Genomic DNA, 23,363 nt, shown 5'->3' on the forward strand with positions numbered 1-23,363 from the left:
GGACAGTAAAAAGAATTCTGATGTATGCATCATGTGTGGAAATGCTCCAAGCATGCCCACAACCGGAACACAATCAGACTGGAGACAAATAAGTGCATACAAGAAAAAAAAGGCAACATATCTTCTCAATTTATGCACCCAGGATCTTGAACAATATCCCTATGTTCATTAGGACTATTCCACTCCTGCTCCAGCTTAGAAAAGAGCTGAGGAGACACCTCTTTAAAGTTAAAGAGGATCGATAGAGATTTTAATGCGATGTAACCCAAGATATTATTTTTCAAGCTCACCCTTCTCTGGTTGACAAGAGAGATGGTATTACCTCAACCAGGACAGCACTGAAGAAACATGGTCAACAACAGAGAAAAAATTAGAATGCTGTCCAGGTATACTTCCATATATTGGTTCAAGATATCTGAATTTTTCCAACTCTGCTGAGGCATTGCACAACTGACAGGGCATACCTCCATATGCTAAACGCCCAAATGGAGAAAGGAAGGCAGTCTTCCACTCATCTCCAGGTCTTTTTCTAAGTAAACGGTAAACAAACCCTAGATGGAGTTTAGGGAATATAGTAGCACCCACACACTCTTCAGGAAGTCCTTAATTAAGGGCAATGGATATCCTTCCTTTATTATTATTATTAATTATGAATTTGCATTTATTAGAGCGCATGGCTACCCTTAGGCATCCCAGCGCTAGTGACAACAAGCATATGGGTAGAAGAGGTCTAAGGCAAGTTCTGAAAGAGCCACGTCTTCAGTTGCTTCCTCAACGACAAATGGTGGGACGTTGAGCGAAGATGGATGGGGACCTTATTGAACCATCTATAATCAATGCAGGATCAGGATTCATTTGATTTCTTTGGGACGAAAACAATAAAAGTCTTACTTGGGACAAAGATCAAACCATTAACCCATTTTGCAAATACCCTTTAATATTCTCTTTTGCTTTTTCGGTCAATGAATACATCTTGCCAAATGGTTTCTGAGCTTTATATTTAGTAGGTATGGCACAATCAAACTCTCTAAGTGGTTGTAAAATGGGTAGGCGTTTCAGCAATATCTGCATAGTTTTGATCATGTGCAAGAATCAGTGTTCCAGAGACATTCATAGCATTCTTCACCTCAGTCAAGATTTCTTCAAAAGAATCTCAATAAACCCCTAAAGAAATGCCATGCTCACGGCAAAATTGAGACAACATGGAAATTGTTCTTGTTGCTCAGTTAATCTCCCGGTTGTGGCTGAGTAGCCATGATAATCCAAACATTACTGAAAAATTGGGGGAAGAGATAATATCAGAGGCTAATGTTTCTGCGTGATCTGAAAAAGAAACCATCAAATACACTGCCTTTTCTTTATTCAATTAGATGCTGGAGGTGTTATTAAACAGTTTGTATGCGTTACAGCATCTTCTTTTAAGTTTAGGGATTCAAGCCTTTTGAGCACATTCTTCATGAACATGGATTTCAAAAGCATTGCAATCAAGTAGTGCTGGAACTTGAACCACAAATCCGTCCTCGGAATGAAAAGATACTGGCAGAAGGAATAATTGAGTGCTGGACTATCTAGAAGAACATCCAACACAAAGGAGCAATTGAACACCTGCCTCTTTCTCCCTTATAAGGTTTCTAGCATGTGTCCTATTCCTTGGCTAGACAAACAGGCCAGCTCTGACCAAATAACCCCATGCCCGCAGTGCAGGCTTAGGTCAGCTCTTCTCCTAGTGGATCAAATCAGCATTGGTTCTTATTTAAAGGCTGTGCAATCAGAAGAAATTGGATTGCTTTTTCTAAGTGAAGATGTTATGACCGCGTCCTAAAAGTGTTATCTGGGTCCTTCCCATCTGGAAGGTCACAGCATCTAACTAATGGAAAAGGGTCACATAAGATAGTGCATTAGCATTCTCTTGTCACACAGTCCCTGTTCAGCAGATAATTATCTTTCCAGCCTATTGAACCTCTTCTCAAATAAACTAAGAAAGGCAGCATATTTATCCAGCAGGATCTGGCTCGGCAACTGATGGAACAAGTTTAAAACTATAATATAGTTATCTGAACAGCTTGTAAACAAACTCTGATGATGCCTAGAGGAAGTCTACAGTCCATCTGGTTTGACGTTATTCCATGGTGCTTTTTGAGATATCGTCTCTAAAAATAGATGATTCCATCTCACACTTTTGGCTTACGGGATGATGGGTGCATTATATATAAATAATGTTTTTTAAAAAGCACTCTAAAGACTAAATAAATACAAACTTATGTTACATACTCCTGCTACATATTGGTGGCCCCTTTTAAAGAACTGAGCTTACTTCTATTCACCTGTATTGCTTTGAGTAACTAGGTATATCATAAGTAGGATAAGGCCAGTGGCATTCTATTTGAAAATATTTCCAAATGCTGTTGTGCATCTCGAATACCTTGAAAAAGTAAGTAGGCAACTCTACATGGACAAGTTCTGAACATTGTATATTTCCACATGTAATAAAATTACATTTAGATACATTAGGTGATAGTATTATTCACAATGCTTCATTATTACACTCTGTACCACAGACCAACACCGTTAGCTCTCATACGCACCCCTTTGGACCATCCTTTAAAGGGCTTCTTCCCCTTGTGGGTGGTAAAGTTATAGCCCACATCACGAGCTTCCACAGGTGGTGTGAGGAGGAACCCTATGATGAAGCTGCCACCCAACGGTGGGTAAGGGTTTCTGTCCTTATAGCATTCAGAGTGACAGTGAGAGAGAGACCATAAATTCTTGTAGTATATTTGCCCACTCAATTCCATTCAATAAACTGTATTCTGTCTAATTAGACCGTAAAAGTGTAAAAACATTATACAGAACATCAACTAGACAAGAATCCCTGAATAACAATGTAACAGCATCAGGAAACTGTGACCCATAAAAATAAATAGTCAATAAAGACATAAAAACAGTAAAAGCCGTTATAAAAGGAGGATTGAAATATTACATAAATGCAATAGTCCTGTGTTTGATGGCATATCCAATGTAAATAGCAGTGAAAAAACAAATCTTGGTAGAGGGCAATGTTTACAGACAAGTGAAGCCCGCTCAACAGTAGCGTATATTTGCCTCCTGTTGTAAGATAGGTAACAGATATCGTTTTCTCAATGATGAATAAAATTTGCAAAAAAACATAAAATGCATCAAGCTCTTGGCTGAGCGGTCATCACAAGGACACACGGGCAAATAAGAGAAGTAGGAGCCCTGAACAGGAAAGGCAACAAGAAAGCACACAGTGCATAATCTCAGTCTGATTAGTAAAAATCTGTGACGCCGGCTGCTCACCAAATGGTAAATATGGTTCAATGCTAGTACTAGTGCAAATCTCCATATAAGCCTGGACCACTGGTTTGTCTACAGCCCTCCGCATTCTCTCCTCCAGGTACCCAGTTAGAAAAGTATTCTTTACGGCGGTGAGAACACTAGCTGACACACTACTAGGAGAGGTAAACAAATTCTCCCGACCCAAGACAGATGTTCTGAATGCACCTTAGCCAGGGAATACTTAGGCATCAGTCTAATTTCAAGCCATCAGCAAAGACAGCCCTGTTGAATGAGGTCTGGCTCTTTGTCCAGATTCTGAGTCATAAGAGGAGTGGTTGCAATTTAATGAGGTCTCTAATGTACCCAATCTCAGCCTTTAAATGGCATATGAAAGAGCTGGTACTCCTTAGGATAGCCTCTTGATAAAATCATTCTATATTGACTCCATGTCCCCTTGTTTACTAATGCCCCACAACCCGGCCCCACAGGAAGCAATAGCACAGCACTTAGCTTTGAATATAGCAGTGAGTTCCCTAATAGGATTCTGCCCTAATCTGTGGGCAAAATGCAGGACAGCTTCAACTGATTTGCAGAAGGCTATAGATCTACTGGACTTCAAGGGTCTCCACGTGAGATGTGTATCAATCGGAATACCTAAATAACAAAAAGTGGGGACAATGCCTATTTTCTTGGCATTGACTACAAAGGTAGTGCTGTACGTCTTCTTTGTCCTACAAACCATTGTGTGTTTTGGCCTGGTTGACCCTCTACCTATAGATTGCGGGCATCTGTGTATTGTGTCAAATATTATTACCTTCATCTCCAGATTTCAGCTATTGCAAGAGTAAAAGGAATATGCTACTTACCAGTATGCATCTGTTCTTGGCATGTAGAGCTGCAGATCTACACACTATGCATAGATCGCCATCTGGTGTTGGGCCCGGATGTTTGCACTTGTTTTTGTCCTGGAAAGTCTTTGGAAGTCATGAGATAGGTGACTCCTCCTTAGGATGCTAGTGCACATGGGCATCGGCTCCATCCTCAGATTGTTTTTCGCCAGCAGGGAAATGATGGAGCTTAGTAAGAAAACAGGAAATATACCCATGTATGGTGTATCTAAATAGGATCTTACTGGAACAGATAAAGGTAGCCAGGGAGGCGAGTGGGCGTGTGTAGATCTGCAGCTCTACATGCCAAGAACAGATGCATACTAGTAAGTAGCATATTCCGTTCGAGGCACATGAGCTGCAGATTACACACTATGCATAGATTGTATAGCAGTACCCCTCCTTAGCGGCGACCACCATCTGTTGCAGTAGTTTGAAATAGTGTTTTGAGTACAACCTGGTCCACACTAGCTTGTTGTTTTGTTTGCACATCTACACAATAGTGTTTTGTGAATGTGTGTGGTGTAGACCTTGTAGCTGCTCTGCAGATGTCATCTAAGGGAATGTTCCCTAAAAATGCCATGGAAGCCCCTATCTTCTGATATGAGGTTGCCTTTGTATGGTGGTGAGAAAGACACGAAAAGTTGTTTTGTCTTACGAAAGGGTTGTGTTCTCTCTATGTAATATATCAATGCTCTTTCAACATCTAAAGTATGAAGAGCTCTTTCTGCGACCGTCTGTGGTTGCGAGAAAAATACGGGCAACTTTACAGACTGATTGAGGTGGAAGGGAGAATGACTTTAGGAAGGAATTTAGGATTTGTTCGGAGAACAACCTTATTATGATGGATTTGCAGAAAAGGTTCCTGAATAGTTAGTGTTTGTAGCTCACTAACTCGCCATAGAGAGGTAATGGCCACTAGGAAAGCAACTTTCCATGTTAGGAATTGAAGCTCACATTTATGTAGAGGTTCAAAGGGAGGACCCATCAGACGTGTGAGAACGATGTTCAAATTCAACACAGGTGAAGGTGGTACTCTGGGAGGAATTATTCTTTTGAGGCCTTCCATAAAGGCTTTTATAGCAGGTACTCTGAAAAGTGATAGATGCTGTCTATTTTGTAGATATGCCGCTATGGCAGCAAGATGTGGCCTAATAGACGTATAGGCTAAGTTGCATCTTTGGAGGTGTAGTAAGTAACCTATGATGTGTTGGATAGACACGTCTAGGGGATTGATGTTATTGTTATGGCAATATATCATAAAACGTTTCCACTTGGCTACATAGCAGGCTCTAGTGGTGGGACGTCTAGCTTCTTTAATGACGTTCATACAGTCAGGGGGAGGGTTAAGGTAACCGAATTCTAAGACCTCAAGAGCCAGATCGCAAGGTTGAGCTGAGCTGGGTCCGGGTGTCTGATCTCTCCATGGTTCTGGGTTAAGAGGCGTGGTGAGAGGTGTAATTTTTGGTGTGGAACTACGAACAGTTCCAGCAATGTGGTGTACCACGGTTGTCTGGCCCAAGTTGGAGCAACTAGAATGAGAGTCAGTGAATGTTGCTGTAGTTTGCGCACCACCAGTGGAATGAGTGGGTGAGGCGGAAAAGCGTAGGCAAATCTGCCTGACCAGTTCATCCATATCGCATTGCCTTTGGACAATGGGTGTGGATATCTGGCGGCGAAGCTTGGGCCTTTGGCGTTTTCGTGGGTGGTGAAGAGGTCTATCTGTGGTTGCCCTCACATTTGAAAGAACGGTTGAAGAACCTGCGGATGAAGTTTCCACTCGTGGATCTGTTGTGTTTGATGACTTAACAGATCTGCAATGGTGTTTTGGACTCCTGGGACATGTTGGGCTAGGAGAAACATATTGTGAGGTATAGCCCATCTCCATATGCTCTGTGCTAGCTGGGAGAGCTGCAGAGAGTGTGCCCCGCCTTGTTTTTGGATGTAGTACATGGCTGTCATATTGTCCGTGCAGACTAAGACACCTTTGCCTGATATTTGCCTTTGGAATGCTTTTAAGGCTAGGAATATGGCTAGTAACTCCAGGTGGTTGATGTGGAGTAACTTTTGTTAAGGTGCCCACCTGCCCTGCATGGTGTGATGTAGTAGGTGAGCTCCCCAGCCGGAGAGTGATGCGTCCGCTGTCATGACTATCTGAGGAACTGGCTCTAGGAACGGTCACCCTTTGGAAAGGTTCTTGGTGTTCCACCACTGCAGAGAGTGATGAGTGCGACCATCTACCAACACCAGATCTGTTAGCTGACCTTGAGCCTGGTTCCATTGGCGTGCTAAGCACTCTTGTAGAGGACGCATCTGGAGTCTTGCATGAGGTACTATAAATATGCAAGAGGCCAGCATCCCTATGAGTTGCATGAACACTCGAGCTGGAAGAGAGCGTTGCGGCTGACATTTGGTGAGGAGAGCCTGCATGCTTGCTATCCTGGCTGGACTGGGATAGGCTAGCGCTGTTGAGGTGTCTATTGTGGCACCGAGGTATTGTGTGTGGGACGGTTGGAGATGGGACTTGGTGTGGTTTACTGTGAGCCCCAGGCGGTGAAGTAGTTGGATAGTGGCGTGAGTGTACACACTGGTTGTATGAGCTGGCTTTTATGAGCCAGTCGTCGAGATATGGGAAGACGTGAATGTGTTGGCTTCTTAAGTGGGCCGCCACTACTGCTAGGCACTTGGTGAATACCCGTAGTGCTGTTGTGACTCCGAATGGGAGTACTTTGAATTGATAGTGGTGCCCGTCCACACCAATTCTGAGATACTTCCTGTGAGCCGCGTGAACGGGAATATGAAAGTAGGCGTCCTTGAGATCTAGGGTAGCAAGGAAGTCGCCCTGTGAAAGAAGAGGAAGGACCTGCTGAAGTGTGACCATGTGGAAATGGTCTGAGTGAATGTATAGGTTTAGGGGTCTGAGGTCTAGAATAGGTCTCAGAGAGCCGTCCTTCTTTGGTATGAGAAAATACAGGGAGTAAACTCCCGTGTTTTGCTGGTGCAGGGGAACGAGTTCTATTGCACCTTTTTGTAGTAGGGAGATTACCTCGTGCTTTAGCAGTGACAAATGTTCGTGTGACATTGGACGCTGTTTGGGTGGTATGTTTGGGGGGGTAGAGGTAAGTTCGAAACAGTAACCGGATTGAACTATTTGTTGCACCCACCTGTCTGATGTGATGGTGGTCCAGACAGGACGGAACTGTTGTAGTCTTCCCCTGACTGGAGTGGAATGGTCTGGGGGAAGTGGAGGGAAATCATTGGGTAGGGGTGGAGGCAGAGCGGGTGTTGGTGGTTTTGCCTCTGCCTTTGTTATTGTTGCCCCTGTAGCCTCTGAGGAGCTGGTTAAAGCCCATGGTGTCCTCTGGGGGGGAAGGCCTGGAAGGGTAGATGTCATCCTGTGGGACGTTAGGGACATCAGTAGTGTTATAGTCATCCCAGGGGTCTGGGAAAAAAAGATGGACTAGGGTCCCCTAGTGGCTGATCGTCCTCACCCCTCGTGTCATCAGAGGTGTTATCGTCATCATCATCCACTGGAGTAGGGGATGGTGTAGGAGAGCGGTGTGGTGGGGGAGGAGGAGGAAGAGGAGGAAGAGGAGCAGGAGAAGGGATCCTTAGAGGAGAGGTGGCAATGTCCCTCTTTTTAGGTGGTGGAGCCGGTGCAGGCGTATCCACTGGTCTTTTCTTGGAGCTAATAGTCAAGTGACCAGTTTTAGGATCCTTTATAAGAGTTTTTTGAGTTGGATCTGGTTTAAACAGTTCTTCTGTAGGAGGCAGATCCCTCGGCGCCGACAGTTTCGTTTCCGGCGTTTTTTTTTGTCGCCGGCTTAGTAGCGGTTCTGTGCTCTTTTGGTTTCGAACCGTGGGTTTTTACAGACTCTGTGGCCGTTGGAATCTGTTGTTTCTTTGGTTCCGATGCCTTTTTCGGCTCAGGAGCATGTGAGTCCTTTGGAGGTAGTTTTTTGCTCGGCTCCGAGTGTTTCGGTGTCGAGGAGCCGGTGCTTGTCTTCGGTGCTTAGATGTGGAAGCAGCAGTCAGCATGGATGAGGAGGAGGATGGCTTCTTTCTCAGTGCCGGTGAGTGTGTTTCGGCACTGAGGGTAGGCTGACTCGAGCCCGAGTCGCCTGAAGGCTTAGTAGGCTTCTTTGCTGGGCCCGAGGGCGGGGCATGGGAAGCAGTCTCTCGGTGTACACCTGGGCCCGAAGGTGAAGGTGTGACCGAAGTCTTTTTAGATGGTATAGAAGGGGGGTGGGGTCGACGTCTCTAATTACGACCCGCTGTGCCGGAGTGATGTCCTCGACGTCGGAGTCATCTGCTTCGTAGGCGCTGATGAGGCCTTCTTCAACCCGCTCCTGCTCTGGCACGTCCACGCCCTCCTGGAAGATGCCGTCGGGGATGGATGCCGACGAGCGGGCCATGGTTCTTCGAGCCCGTCGGTCCCGAATGGTCTTCTTGGAGCAGAAAGAGGCGCAAGCTGGACAGTCTCTGGCCTCTTGCTCCGGTGATAGGCAGAGGTTGCACACCTCATGCAGATTGGTGTGTGGAAACTTCGACCCACATTGAGGACACTTCTTGAACGGCGTCCTTTCCATGAGCCAGAAGATAAGGCCCAGGTAGGCCCGAAGGCCTTCATCGACGACCGGAATCGAAGACTTTCTAAGCTGTTGAGACTCGTGTTGATTGGAAAACGCGATCGAGACAATACCGTCGAAAAGGGTGAAGGATTGCGCGTCGAAAGTAGAATCGGTCACGGTTCTGAACTGGAGTGCGATAAACACATCAGAGCCCAATGGTGGAAAAAAACAATCTGAGGATGGAGCCGATGCCCATGCGCACTAGCATCCTAAGGAGGAGTCACCTATCTTGTGACTTCCAAAGACTTTCCAGGACAAAAACAAGTGCAAACATCCGGGCCCAACACCAGATGGCGATCTATGCATAGTGTGTAATCTGCAGCTCATATGCCTCGAACCAGATGTTTCTTTTCTTTTCGTATTGGTTACAGCATTTCATCCAAGCTACAATCCACTAAAATAGCCTTCATGCAGAGTTTGCCTTACCATGCCCAGTTGGTGCAAAGGCTACAAGAATGACTGTTTAATTCTTGCCAATATTGGTCCGCCGTTGTACATGATATAAAGGACCCTGTAAGTATATTACAAGTCACCAAGGAGTACTGTGACCGCAAAGGAAAGAGACTGAAAGCTAAACTCCTTCTTAAGACCTTGAAACTCCACTGTGACCTGGTAACGTACAGCAGAGAGTATTTTATTCCTTATAATACATGGTCATACCATTATCCTTGCCCCCAAAAAGCTTAAACTATTGTTCTCTTGCTCTTATGTATAAAGGAGACAGTATGGTTGCAGATATTTGTAGTTAATGCGACTTCATAGTGCAATATGGAGCAAGAAATTTGTTGATAAACATATTCTTATCGGTGTAATCCATGTCATTTTCAAAAATAGCTATAGATAACAATACATTTGAAAAGGTAGATAGATTTTTGTTGTCCTGCAATAATTCGAATCCTCCCAAAAAAATAAACATACTGTCATAAATGTTTGATTTCTACCTATGACTGCACATTTCAGGGAAAGGGGATTCAGAAGAGCTCTCCATTTCATAGATTAAACAGTTATGGTTATCCTACTCCATGACCTGCATTTCACAGCCTGCTGCTCTGACAGAGGCATTATGGGGGCACAACACAACTGTAAAAACGTACTGCAGAAGAGTAGTTACATCATTTTCTTATTGCATGTGATTAATGATATCACAATTATTCTGTAATAGGAAAATTATCAACAGGTGTTTATTCATGTCTTTCAACCTACCACATGTTACAGTTGCTGAATGCCCCACTGACCTACACTTTACATAAATGACATTCTGCATAGTGAATGTGGAAATTTGACACAGACATAATGTAAGATTCATCTGTGAAATACTTATCATCACTTTTATATTTCACTTAATGTACCCTGCAAGAAAGTTGTTTCAAAAGAAGCTTCTTACAATAACATAAAATGATATCACACCCATGCACAGGTTGAAATGTAGACCAATAAAATTAGATAGCACATCATTGGGCTCCCACAAAAGAGTAGAGCATTATTTTAAGCTGTTTAAAGTTTACGGATAACGTAAATAAATATTGCTGAATATGTTATCCCTTGTTATAAATAATTAGAGCACAAATCCTTACGAAGTGAAAAAATTAGCACAAGGTCTACAGACAGTGAACCTTTGTTTAGAAACGTCAATGATATACAAATGGCAGCTTAAGTAATGATGCCCATCAAAAGTGTTCTTTGCAACGTCATCTAAGGGATCTTAGATAAGTACTTGGGGGCATATTTGCTAATATTTCATGTGACACAGAACAGCAAGCAAATTGCTACGCTGAATTGTGTGAACTGGGGTGACCAGAAATCCTGCATATTTACAAATATATAGAGCATTTCTGCTCTCTCCCTGCACTGGCACATTGTGCGGTGCCTAACACCAATGTGGGCATCCTCGCATCATAGTGCAATGGTGCTTGCCTTATGAGCAGGATTATTTTTGCGCACAAAGGTATTCTTTCCTGCACAAAAACAATCCATTGAGGTGTTTTCTAGTATCATAAAGAAAAAATTACAAAAACAAAAAAATATTTTTCTCCTCGTTATGCCATCCTCTGGGAAGTGCACCGATTTGAGGAAATCCCAGGTTTACAAACCTTTGTAAATCTGGAATTGCATCAAATCCAACGGTGGGTGCATGGGAACATCCATGCTCCGCCAATGGTACACCTTCCAGCTCAAAATATAATGTAGCACAAGCTGCTGCATTGTGTTACATTTCTTTACAAAGCCATTAAAGGCAGCAAAAATAGCCCCTTTCATTGTTTGTACATTTTACTGAAGACTTTGCTTTGCCCTTGTGTCACCTTGTGTAACGCAAGGACAACGCATAGTCTTAGTAAATCTGGGCCTTGGTATTTTTTACTCTGAGGGATAAGATGTGTAGATGGATTTTCCTTTCCACAGAAAAATCTTTCTTTACATGGATACTTTATTCTTATTAGTGGACTCCTTCTATATAGCGGATTGAATCCTATGCAGTAGCATTTTAATCTAGAGAACATCACTTGACTCCAGCAGTTGTCTTGCGGGCATGACAAGGACATGTAACTTACTGGTACCAATAGTCTGGCTTTGCAGATGCCCCCTGATTCTCTGGAACATCCTCTGTGTTTATCAGTTTTATTACTGTATGCATGATGACCATGTCTGGCTGCATTACAGCGATGGACTCTCAAGCAAACAAAACAAAACTAGAAAGGTGTTTGCCCACTATGATACCATGCCTTCCACTTACATTCAACACAACAACAAAAAACAACTCCAAAACTTTCCTGTGATGCAGAGCTTAACTTTGCCGTTGATCATAACATTTTCGGTATAATTAATAACAATCCAACTCAGAATCAATAAAAAATATTCAAATTAACTCTTGATTTGAATGCATGGGCAGTCAAATAACTCTAATCACTTGTAATGAGGCGGTCAGGATAACGGTCGCATTTGTGATGGAGTAACCCATTCACAAAACTCTATATTAGGCCCAAAATCACTAACACTTTCATTAAAGAAACAAAAGGCCATATTGTATGCATTGTGACTGCCATTTTCTTTTGAACCACTTTTCTGAACATGATCTTTGTTAGGTTAAACTAAAATTTACCAAATCCAAAAACGTCAAGAAGAAAAATGAAGGACCTGATTTAGAGCAGTAAGTTTATGTAACCCCATCATAATAAAAGCAAAAAGACACGAAAGAGAATATTCTTCAGTGGATTTTGGCATTACCTCAAAAAATCTGAGGATTTTAGTTACCACTTGTAATGTCTTGCGAATTAGAAATTATGGAACCCTTCTGGCTTCTGATAGACTCTGTAGAACTGTGATGTAAGTGTTAGAGCGGAATGCAATAAAGACTGGTTTATAATGTTGGGTTCGCAGTTAGACTCAGATGAATAACGACGTGCAATACTAAGTTCCATGTGTGATGTAGTCATAGGTGGGTACCCAGGCTAGGGAGGACGCTACAACTGGTGACGAGTTAGGGGATAAGTAACCCAAAGATCGTCAGTGCTCTCCCAGAGAGTTTGCCATGGTCCAAGGAAACTGCTTGTGTGTGCAACATGAAGTCGAAGTATGGAACCAACGCTAAACGCATGTGGAGTCAAAGTGCAACTCCAGCTGCTGTAGAGAAGATGAAAAAAATTAAAGCATTGCAAAGAAATCTACATATCGACGACCGGGAACTTGCTGGTCTGACCATACATAACGGTACTGCGCTGCTACGCAAGATACAGTCATACATAATCCAGAGCGTTAATGTTGAAAGCAGATACAACCAGGTTTGCAAAGAGCAGCAAATAGTTACAGCAAATTGCAAGATAACACTGTGATTAGAAGCGCTGTGAAGCAGAGATCAACTACATGTCAGACAATACACAGAGATGCCAAAGAATAAAATAGTTATCTACTCACCTGAGTAACCTGAGTAAAGTGAACAGGTATGACCTCAGTGCTAGGCGCTGCAACCCAGATCAACCACAGCGATTGTGTTTAACAAAGTGTGACAATTACCAATGTTTCCAATATCTTTGGAATAGTGAAATGCTGCTTTTCCAATGGACGTAAAGACTGGGCACGTCTTTCCAAATCTCATCAAGGATGATCTAGAGGAAAGTACATCTCAAGGCCTCAGAGATGGTTCACATGAAGAGGTTTATGATGAATAATCAAGGGAGCCGGAAAGAGTTCCACTCTCAATGCCAATCACTCCCAGAATGGCTACAACGCTGCCACTTTCCTGAAACCACAACCACTGTTTGATACTGCCAAAAAGCTGAATATTGGCAATTGATAGACTACTTGATTAGAGACATTTGATGATTTTGCTGACGCACTTGAGAGATTAATAACAAAAAGATTAACAAGTATCTCAAAAATCTGGCTGGTGATGGTGTAAAAGAAGTCATAAAGAAAATACAGCGAACTGATGAAGAAGTCATACATCATCAGATTGAAGAAGTATTGAATCTCAAGTTTAATCCAATGACCAGTGTTGATTACCAACGATACATCTTCAACCAAGAACGTCAGAAAGTTGGTGAAACCATTGATGAATTTGTGGAGAGACTCAACACACTCATCAGACATTGTAAGTTCAATGAATTTAATAATAAAGAAGCTATGCATCTGAGAGTTATTGACGGATGCTTGTCAGATTCATACATAAGACAAATGCTGAGTGAAGCTCTTAGTCTGGAGCAAGTGTTAATGGCTGCCAGAGCTGAGGAGTGTGCTGAATGACAAGCTGATGACATGGAGGACGGTGGTGCCCAGAATGAATCTGTCATGAGAATGAAAATTAAGTCAATACAAGAGACTGAAGGACACAAAGTGATGGCTACACGTAAAAAGAAATTGTGTTTTAGATGTGGATTTTCTTTCCACACAAAGGTGAATGTCCCATTCTTGGACAGATATGTTAAGCTGTGGAAAGGAAAACCATTTTGTGATGGTTTGCAAAGCCAACGAAAAAGTGTGCTACGGCGCGAAGAATAAATGGCCACCAGAACGTTCAACGCACACCCACAAGACCAAGCGGCGACATCAGTTAAGACTAATCAACACTGAACTAAGTTGATCGTCATCTAAATTATGGTCAAACAGCTCTTATATATCAGTATCAAGTGAGAATGAAGAAAATGATTGTGCCATGTCGATATTTACCTCAGAAAAGCATAGCATGTTGGCTTAGCCACCTCTGACGAAAAATGTCAGTCAAAGAAAGATCGACTGGCTGTAGATGAGATTTTTGTAGGTTGACGGAGAACCCTAGTTGACCCTAGTTGATGTAATAAATCTAGGGTCTTTTGAGTGTTTTGTTTGCAAAGTGTGAATGTGTTTGCTTTGATTAGCCAGTCGTCTAGATAAGGGAAGACATGAATGTTTTCTCTACGCAGATGTGCAGCCACAACTGTTAAACATTTTGTGAATACTCTTGGAACAGGACTGTCTCCTCAAAACTCAACTGCTTTCTAGGAGTATGTTGTTTTGGTGGCTGTACCATAATTTTCTTTGTTCCAGGCTGACTCTGAAGTGTTTTTTGGTTCGGATCGAGCTTTTGAATAAATTGCTCAAGCATTTGCTCTGGTGGAGATTTTGGACTGAAAACAAAGCATTTCAGTGGTGAAGGTTTTGTCTTTGATGGAGGAAGGACTGATTCAGAAAGAACAAGTCTTTTTTTCAGTGCCTAGACCAAAGAGTGAGGTGTTCTGGTCTCGGATGGAAGGGGTACCGAGGCCCCTGCTGTAGGCCGAACTTTTGAAGCCAAGCCCGAGGGCGAAGCTTCCGAGTCATGTTTTCAGTCCGCGCCAAGGCTTGTGTGCAGTGGCGGCCGTGAGGAGTTCTCTCGGTGGAAGCCGGGGATTTGGTTTCGGAGCAAGATTAGCTGAGTCTTCTTCCGACTGAGACTCAGACTCATGTATGGAAAGTGATTGATACTGTGCCGCTGAAGCCTCTTCTTAATCATCTTGTCGACCGAAGATGTCGGAGACATCGTCCATTTGCTTACGCTGCATTTCTTGTCATCTAGCCCTTCTTTCTTGAAGAGCCTTTACAGACCGGAAAGACTTACAGAGCTCACAGGTGTCTTCTTAATGTTCGGGCGAGAGACATAAGTTGCAAATGGGATGTTGGTCTGTGTGAGGGTATTTGGCATGCCCTTCGGATAGAAACAGAACTGAGTTTGTTTCATTAGCAGTTAGCCGGTCATTCTCATTGTCGTTGGAAATGGAGAAGTGCTGCCCAGCTGGGCATGGCCCGTAGGCCAAGGGAACGAGTCGAAAACCCGCTATGAAAGTCTAAATATGAGAGGTATAGGATACTGATCGATACAATACCATTGAGATATATAACTGTCCAAAGAGGGACCGAAGGAGACTCGAACCGGAACGCAAGTTACTACATCCAATCCCGTCGGCGGGAAAAAACAATCTGAAGATGGCGTCCATGACCATGCACAGTATTCCCTAAAGAAGTCACACAGGCTTGTTACTCGAAGAAAAATTCTTGGGACAAAAACAACTTGTAATCATCCAAGCCCAACACTAGATGGCTTGAGAATATTTCCATGTATTTCTATATGGAAAACCTTTGACACTGGTAACTGATCATCAAGCTTTACTGACTATATTTGCCAATCCAAAGGCCAAAATACCTCCTCGCATTGAACGATGGGGACTACGGTTACAAGACTATAATTATACCATTGTTCATCATCCAGGAATGTATCACATTCCTAATGACTACTTTTCCAGAACGCCTATACAAGGTCACAGTACTCCATCTAAGACAGCTGAGGCCAATATTAACTAAAATCAAACACACCAGCTGCCATTTCGTCAGCTCAGATAATCACTTGCACGAGCCATGATAGTGACATGTTAAAATTGACTGGCTCCGTGTTGTCGGGTATGAGGATTGAGGAAGCGCAGCTGACGCGGAGGACCTCGGCACTGGACGCGGCGCAGGGGAAGGTTGCTGTGGAGGTGAGACCGGCACGGGTCCAATCGGAGGCTGTGGCCGGAGCCGCAGGCGCAGAATACAGGGGGACTCCTCCATTATCAGTGCCTGCGGGGCCCAAAAACGTGCCGGCAGGGTCAGACGCCCAAATATGGCGCGCATGGGGTCATAAAACTCCATTTCCAAAACCCCCAAAGTCAATTCATATAATGGCCATTATTACGTGATCCTAAGGGAGCTTGTCAGGGTGAAAATGTTTTCTGCTCTAAAACTATGCTTGAAAATAGTGCGAATGACCAAAGTATGATGAAGAGAACTCTGAATTGATCTGAACCGCTTGTAACTGTTCTGGAAGCATTTCGCAGTTTTGCTGTCAGTGACATTACAAAAGAGGACCCTCGTTATTCAGATGTCTTAGACCTTCCCCAGAGGTGATCAAGTTGATTTACCTAACCATATCTCCTCTGAAAAACAAGTAATCTCAGGCATGATGCAGCCTTGCTGGGCCTTTTCACTGATGTGCAGTTTGAGACCATATGGCATAGAAAGCTGCCAGATGCATTCCAGAGCATGTTCATGGATTCATATATATATTTTTTAATTCTCATAAGATTCTTCCGGGAGTCAGTTTCCAGGGAGGGAAACTACAATCAAGTCATTGGTGAAAGCTTGGGTATGTTTTCGTATTGAAGAACCACAGTTACAACCGGGGTCTGGCCCGGGGAGGGAACTAGAGGCGTTAGGGCACTAGAGAACGGTTAGCCTCCAACCAAAGCTATGAACCACAGAAAGGACCGTTCCTAGTTGTGTCTAAGAGATGCCCAATTTAGTGGGGGCAAATCACAAAAATTGACGGACTGGCATCACACACCACCAGGTGTCATGCTTCATCATCTGCCAGTCCTCGCCCTCTAAAAAACGCGTTTGATAGAGGGCGGGCATACACCTGGAGACAGGGATGCACTTCTAAACTAAGTGGGGGTCCAAACGAAAAAAGGAGTGAGTGAATTTAAAAACCATCATAGTATACCTGAACAATTTTTATTCTATGGGGTTACTATGTGGGATTAAAATATATAAGTGCGGTGAGTGGGGACCTTATCATCCCGTCGCCGCTGTGAATCAGTGATTGTTAATAGGGGGTCAACATGTTTCTGCCTGTATTGTCCACTTGGGTACGTGGCATTCGTCAGGACCTTAAATATTGGGCTCCAATCTTACCACTGGGGGCGTAGGCCTATAGCCAGCTGCCACCTGTTTAGAGAAACCTGTAAGAGAGAGGGGGTGAGACAAACATATAATACTCAAAATGGTTGTCATTCGGTAGACCTTGATGTGTCACAGTCACGCTCCATACTTACTGCTCTCTCCTAAAGTGAAAAAGGTGAAAAATGTATATGAGTGTCGGGCATCTGTGTACACTCTGACATTCATGTGAATAAAATCGAAGTCTTACCCTATTGGAAAAACCTATTTGCCCCATGGGAGGGGTAGGGGGGAAATCCTTGTGGCCACATTCTGGTGGGAGATGGTAAAGGATGAAGACAAAAGGGTTAAAAACCAGACTGGTTAGCAAGGTATATCAAAGATACTGAATTAGTTAGCAGAAAAAACCGTCAGGGCGTGCTTGATCTACTATAGATTCAACCTGTTGGGAGAAGACATCAGAACATCGACTTACAGTTCAAGGCGTACTCCCCGCTAGAAAACCTAGTGCTGCATGCGTCCAGCCTCCTCCCCGGTGACATTAAGTGTAGTGCGCAGCAAGCTTTTATACTGTTGGGTGGAGTCGTGGCATGCGATATGGGTTTCAGGTGAGCGTGGCGCACAGTGATGATGCTGCATTTCCTGTGTCCTGAGCGAAGCATGCAGAAAAGGCTGCACGTTGCCTGTTTGTTGCCTGACCCTCGTGGGGGTGTGTCAGCACATGGCGCTGCTCCATGACACGCCGCTTCCTGTGTCCCGTCATTACCTCAGATAATTGCCTGGGGTGGGGCGGGACCAGCTTTGGTCCAATGAGAGCGCCTACCATAGTTTCTGGAGATACAAGGGAGTGATTTAACGTGTGTAGACACGTTATACAGAAAAATGGGGAACATGTACCCCGCTCATGACTATTGTTTCATGACGGGAGCAGTTTCGAGTATTTACACAAAAGAAAAGAAGAGAAAACAAGAGAAAACAAACCCAGATTGTTTACAGTCAGGGTGACGGAGTGGCTAAACCCACAATTAGTGCACAAGTCGATTTTACAACTACCGCGTGATTGCGGATCAGGCTGATTCTAGTATTAGGGAGTAAGGGAAACTGCGTCTAGCTCTATTCACAGGTATTACTGTGTCTATTGTTTGTGTTTTAGTCTTTTTAATGGGTACTGTTAAAGTGTATGTTTTAGTGAGCGCTAAGGGAAGTTACTTCATTTGTAGCCATGGGATATCATCATTCAATCCGTTTTTCCATGTCCCAAGGCGAAACAACCAGCGCTGTTCTCTAACACGTAAGACATGTGAGAGGCAGCCATTGCGCTTCTGTACTACTTCCAGTACTGTCCATCTCAGATCTTTATCAGAGTGTTCTTTCTCAAGGAAGTGTTTTGTTAATTTGGTGTTATCTTTCTTCCTTCTGATAGTGCTCCGGTGCTCACTAATTCTGATCTTTATACGCCTAGTGGTCATGCCAACATACATGAGTTGGCAAGGGCATTTGAGTAGATACACTACATTCTCTGTGTTGCAGTTAGAGAAGTTCTTCTGAGTCAATGGTCGCTCGGTACATTATACAAAAGAAATGGCGCATATAAAACACCAGCGACAAAGTCTGGACCCAACCCCTATTTGCATACAAACGCAGTAGGAACATCAAGGATGAACTAGTCCATACAAATCCACCAGCCGCTACAGATGACAACCAACTGACACTATGGGGCCACCAACGACCAACTGGACATTACCCCTGTGGCGATTGCGTATCATGCCAATTCACGGCCACCACAAAAGAAGTGGACATAGGTACCGAGCGACCATGGACTCAGAAGAACTTCTCTAACTGCAACACAGAGAATGTAGTGTATCTATTCAAATGCCCTTGCCAACTCATGTATGTTGGCATGACCACTAGGCGTATAAAGATCAGAATTAGTGAGCACCGGAGCACTATCAGAAGGAAGAAAGATAACACCAAATTAACAAAACACTTCCTTGAGAAAGAACACTCTGATAAAGATCTGAGATGGACAGTACTGGAAGTAGTACAGAAGCACAATGGCTGCCTCTCACATGTCTTACATGTTAGAGAACAGCGCTGGGTGTTTCGCCTTGGGACATGGAAAAACGGATTGAACGATGATATCCCATGGCTTCAAATGAAGTAACTTCCCTTAGCGCTCACTAAAACATACACTTTAACAGTACCCATTAAAAAGACTAAAACACAAACAATAGACACAGTAATACCTGTGAATAGAGCTAGACGCAGTTTCCCTTACTCCCTAATACTAGAATCAGCCTGATCCGCAATCATGCGGTAGCTGTAAAATCGACTTGTGCACTAATTGTGGGTTTAACCACTCCGTCACCCTGACTGTAAACAATCTGGGTTTGTTTTCTCTTGTTTTCTCTTGTTTTCTTTTGTGTAAATACTCGAAACTGCTCCCGTCATGAAACAATAGTCATGAGCGGGGTACATGTTCCCCATATTTCTGTATAACGTGTCTACACACGTTAAATCACTCCCTTGTATCTCCAGAAACTATGGTAGGCGCTCTCATTGGACCAAAGCTGGTCCCGCCCCACCCCAGGCAATTATCTGAAGTAATGACGGGACACAGGAAGCGGCGTGTCATGGAGCAGCGCCATGTGCTGACACACCCCCACGAGGGTCAGGCAACAAACAGGCAACGTGCAGCCTTTTCTGCATGCTTCGCTCAGGACACAGGAAATGCAGCATCATCACTGTGCGCCACGCTCACCTGAAACCCATATCGCATGCCACGACTCCACCCAACAGTATAAAAGCTTGCTGCGCACTACACTTAATGTCACCGGGGAGGAGGCTGGACTCATGCAGCACTAGGTTTTCTAGCGGGGAGTACGCCTTGAACTGTAAGTCGATGTTCTGATGTCTTCTCCCAACAGGTTGAAACTATAGTAGATCAAGCACGCCCTGACGGTTTTTTCTGCTAACTAATTCAGTATCTTTGATATACCTTGCTAACCAGTCTGGTTTTTAACCCTTTTGTCTTCATCCTTTACCGTCTCCCACTAGAATGTGGCCACAAGGATTTCCCCCCTACCCCTCCCATGGGGCAAATAGGTTTTTCCAATAGGGTAAGACTTCGATTTTATTCACATGAATGTCAGAGTGTACACAGATGCCCGACACTCATATACATTTTTCACCTTTTTCACTTTAGGAGAGAGCAGTAAGTATGGAGCGTGACTGTGACACATCAAGGTCTACCGAATGACAACCATTTTGAGTATTATATGTTTGTCTCACCCCCTCTCTCTTACAGGTTTCTCTAAACAGGTGGCAGCTGGCTATAGGCCTACGCCCCCAGTGGTAAGATTGGAGCCCAATATTTAAGGTCCTGACGAATGCCACGTACCCAAGTGGACAATACAGGCAGAAACATGTTGACCCCCTATTAACAATCACTGATTCACAGCGGCGACGGGATGATAAGGTCCCCACTCACCGCACTTATATATTTTAATCTCACATAGTAACCCCATAGAATAAAAATTGTTCAGGTATACTATGCTGGGTTTTAAATTCACTCACTCCTTTTTTTGTTTGGGCCCCCACTTAGTTTAGAAGTGCATCCCTGTCTCCAGGTGTATGCCCGCCCTCTATCAAACGCGATTTTTAGAGGGCGAGGACTGGCAGATGATGAAGCATGACACCTGGTGGTGTTTGATGCCAGTCCGTCAATTTTTGTGATTTGCCCCCACTAAATTGGGCATCTCTTAGACACAACTAGGAACGGTCCTTTCTGTGGTTCATATGTTTTCGTATTACCAGATCCCATTTGATGGAAAAGTTCTACAATTTCCTTATTCTGTGAATCAGGAATGTACTTTTGCCCACAAACATTATGTTTCTGCACCACTATATTTGAACTTATATGCTGAAGATTTAAGTACTGGCCCCATCAAGGACAGAAGTGGAAGGACTGAAGTAAGGATATGGGAGGTGGACAGCTCCCATAAGGAATGGCCGTATCAAAGACACAGACCCACAGAATTTGGCACACCAAGTAACTCTTCTACTGGAGAAACATGAATAGGGTGGTGATTCCCAAGAAAAGGAGGCGCAGAGTACTCTAATAGGGGATGGGAAGATAGATGTCAAGGAAAAAAAAACAAGAACCTGATTAGTGTTCCTCACACTCACCGTCCGCTTGAGGGCTTCCCAAGAGCAAAAGTCCATCTGCATGAGCTTCAGCCTCACCCATGACGGCTCATCTGGGATAGCAAAGGCCACAACCAGCTTCAGGGCTATCAGTATGTGCTGAGGAAAGAAACAAAGAGTGAAAATGTGCATGATCAACTGTCCTGACTGAAGAAACATTCAATGCTCATGATCAGTGACATGCTATCTCACTGCATAGGCTCAACTACATGTCCCCCAGCAAAGAGTGCCTGACCCACCAAAAGCCATATACACAACACAAATGCATATACGGAGATACAAAAGCATCTACAGGTTCATATGCGTACAAATAAAAAGAAGCACATGCACCTACACATGTGTACACACAACTGACTGTGATCACTTCCACTGACCTCCACGCCAACAGCGTACAGAAGAGAGAGAGCCGGCGTGACACCTACGTCTCGGCAGAGCTCCTTTATCTCAGGTGATATGCAGATCAGAAAGCAGTTGGTGATGACGGCAAAGTAACCCAACGTCTCAAAGGCAACCTGCAAAGAGTCAAAGGAGTCGGCTAAGTGAGTGAGTGCAACAGCCCACAGGGGAGGCCAAGACGAAGCACGGGCATGGTGGTTTCAAACACACTTCAGCCTCTCTACTATGGGTGTGAAACTAGGTTGAGACAAGAACAGAGAACAGAGCTAGAAAACGAACAACAAGCAAGCGGACATCTTCTTGTGAAGGAGGACAGCAGAACATAGACATGATGCATGTGGTTGGAAAGAAAGGAGAATAGAGTGTCCAAGTTATTCAAAATCTTCCTGACACATCACCTAAGCTCAGGAGGAGACCAATCAGCATAACCCACAAAGAGTACCAGGGTACGAGGATGCAAACAGACATTTAACAAAATATAAAATGTAATGGTGTTTTCATAGCAGTATTAGGTTTAATACACCTGCACTTCTTTCATCATTCAATATATTTTATGCTGTGGAAGGCTTGCGTGATTTCCCTCTAATTATTTTTGTAAAAGAAAAGAGAGGTGCTGTCTTCTTACACCACGCTTTTCACTTAAATTGCAAAAACGTTCTTATAAAAGCCACCAAAATGCAGCTCATAAAATTTTCCCGAATTTCAGTGTTCATCCTTGTTCAAAAGAAGACTGTGCATTAGCTTCATAGTGTAGAGGATCAGAGCCACAATATGCTAACTTGGTGAAGTATTTAATCTCTGACATCAATGTAGGAGAACTGTAGAGGAAAGGCAGGGAGCACCCGTTCTACAGAACCCAAAGCAGTCTCCTAGATTTGTGAACTCCTCTCTCATGATAACATGAATTGCAGCTCTCTAAGAAAGCGTTATAAATTTATGCAGTGTTCACAAAAATGTTCATTCACCTCAAATGTTCCTGAAGTACGAGTTACTTACCTTCGGTAATATGTATCTGGTAGAGACGTTGTCTGGCCGCAGATTCCTTAACTTAGAATTATCCCCAGGCGTCAGACTGGATCCGCAATTCTTTTTGCAGCAGCACCTCTGCGTGCCGGGGGTCGGCGCCTCACGACCCTGCCCTGATGTCGTCCACGGACGTGACGTCAGCGAGGTCATATAAGTCCCTCCCGGCGCACTGACGTCAGTTTTCTTTGGAGAAACTTTTCCGCTGCACAACGCGGAGCCACCAACAAAACTGTGAAAGTATGGGAACAGTGTGCGAAGGAGGAAAAATCCGTAAAGTAAAAGAAGGCGGATGGTGCATAACAGTAACAAAGAAGGAGTATGCAGTTCCTAAAGAGGTTAAAGTGACTAAAGAACTAAGTGCATATGACTAGCTTACCCAGAAGGAGGATTGGGAATTCCTCCTTTCGGATTTAGTGCCCTCGCACACCCAGCCCGCTGGGTGTCATGCTTCACCATTGGGCATGCTCCTCGTCGGGTCGGCGCTGCAATACCCGACGGGCACCCTCAGTGGGGGCTCTTTAGTGGAGATCTTTTATCCTTGCTGTATGGTGAGTGTATGTGAGGGGCCCTAAAGTGTAGAAGTGTAGTGTTGTGGTTACTAAAAAGGACCAGGTGAGTTAAAACAGGGAAAGGGAGGATCAGGGCAACTAATTTAATAATCCTGTCTCCCACCCTGATTAAAAGGAGTGATGGCGACTGTCTATAGTGATGTTATAGGCAGTTGCTCTGAGCTTCATGTGGTGCATAACACCATTATAAA

The 23,363-nt window shown here is 43.9% G+C and overlaps 1 protein-coding gene across 4 annotated transcripts in view; it reads right to left on the reverse strand.

The window, feature by feature from the left end:
* Positions 1-23,363, reverse strand: part of LOC146773110 (anoctamin-10-like) — a 330,529-nt gene that overhangs the window by 19,686 nt on the left and 287,480 nt on the right. For all 4 annotated transcript variants that reach the window (XM_085639951.1, XM_085639952.1, XM_085639949.1 and 1 more), the window contains 2 exons: positions 21,556-21,693; positions 21,164-21,280 (listed from right to left, as the gene is read on the reverse strand). In XM_085639951.1, the coding sequence (XP_085496077.1) occupies positions 21,164-21,280; positions 21,556-21,693 (255 nt within the window). The remainder of the gene's footprint in view (positions 1-21,163; positions 21,281-21,555; positions 21,694-23,363) is intronic.

Source organism: Triturus cristatus, chromosome 12 (assembly GCF_964204655.1).
Source record: "Triturus cristatus chromosome 12, aTriCri1.1, whole genome shotgun sequence".
NCBI classification, from domain to species: domain Eukaryota; kingdom Metazoa; phylum Chordata; class Amphibia; order Caudata; family Salamandridae; genus Triturus; species Triturus cristatus.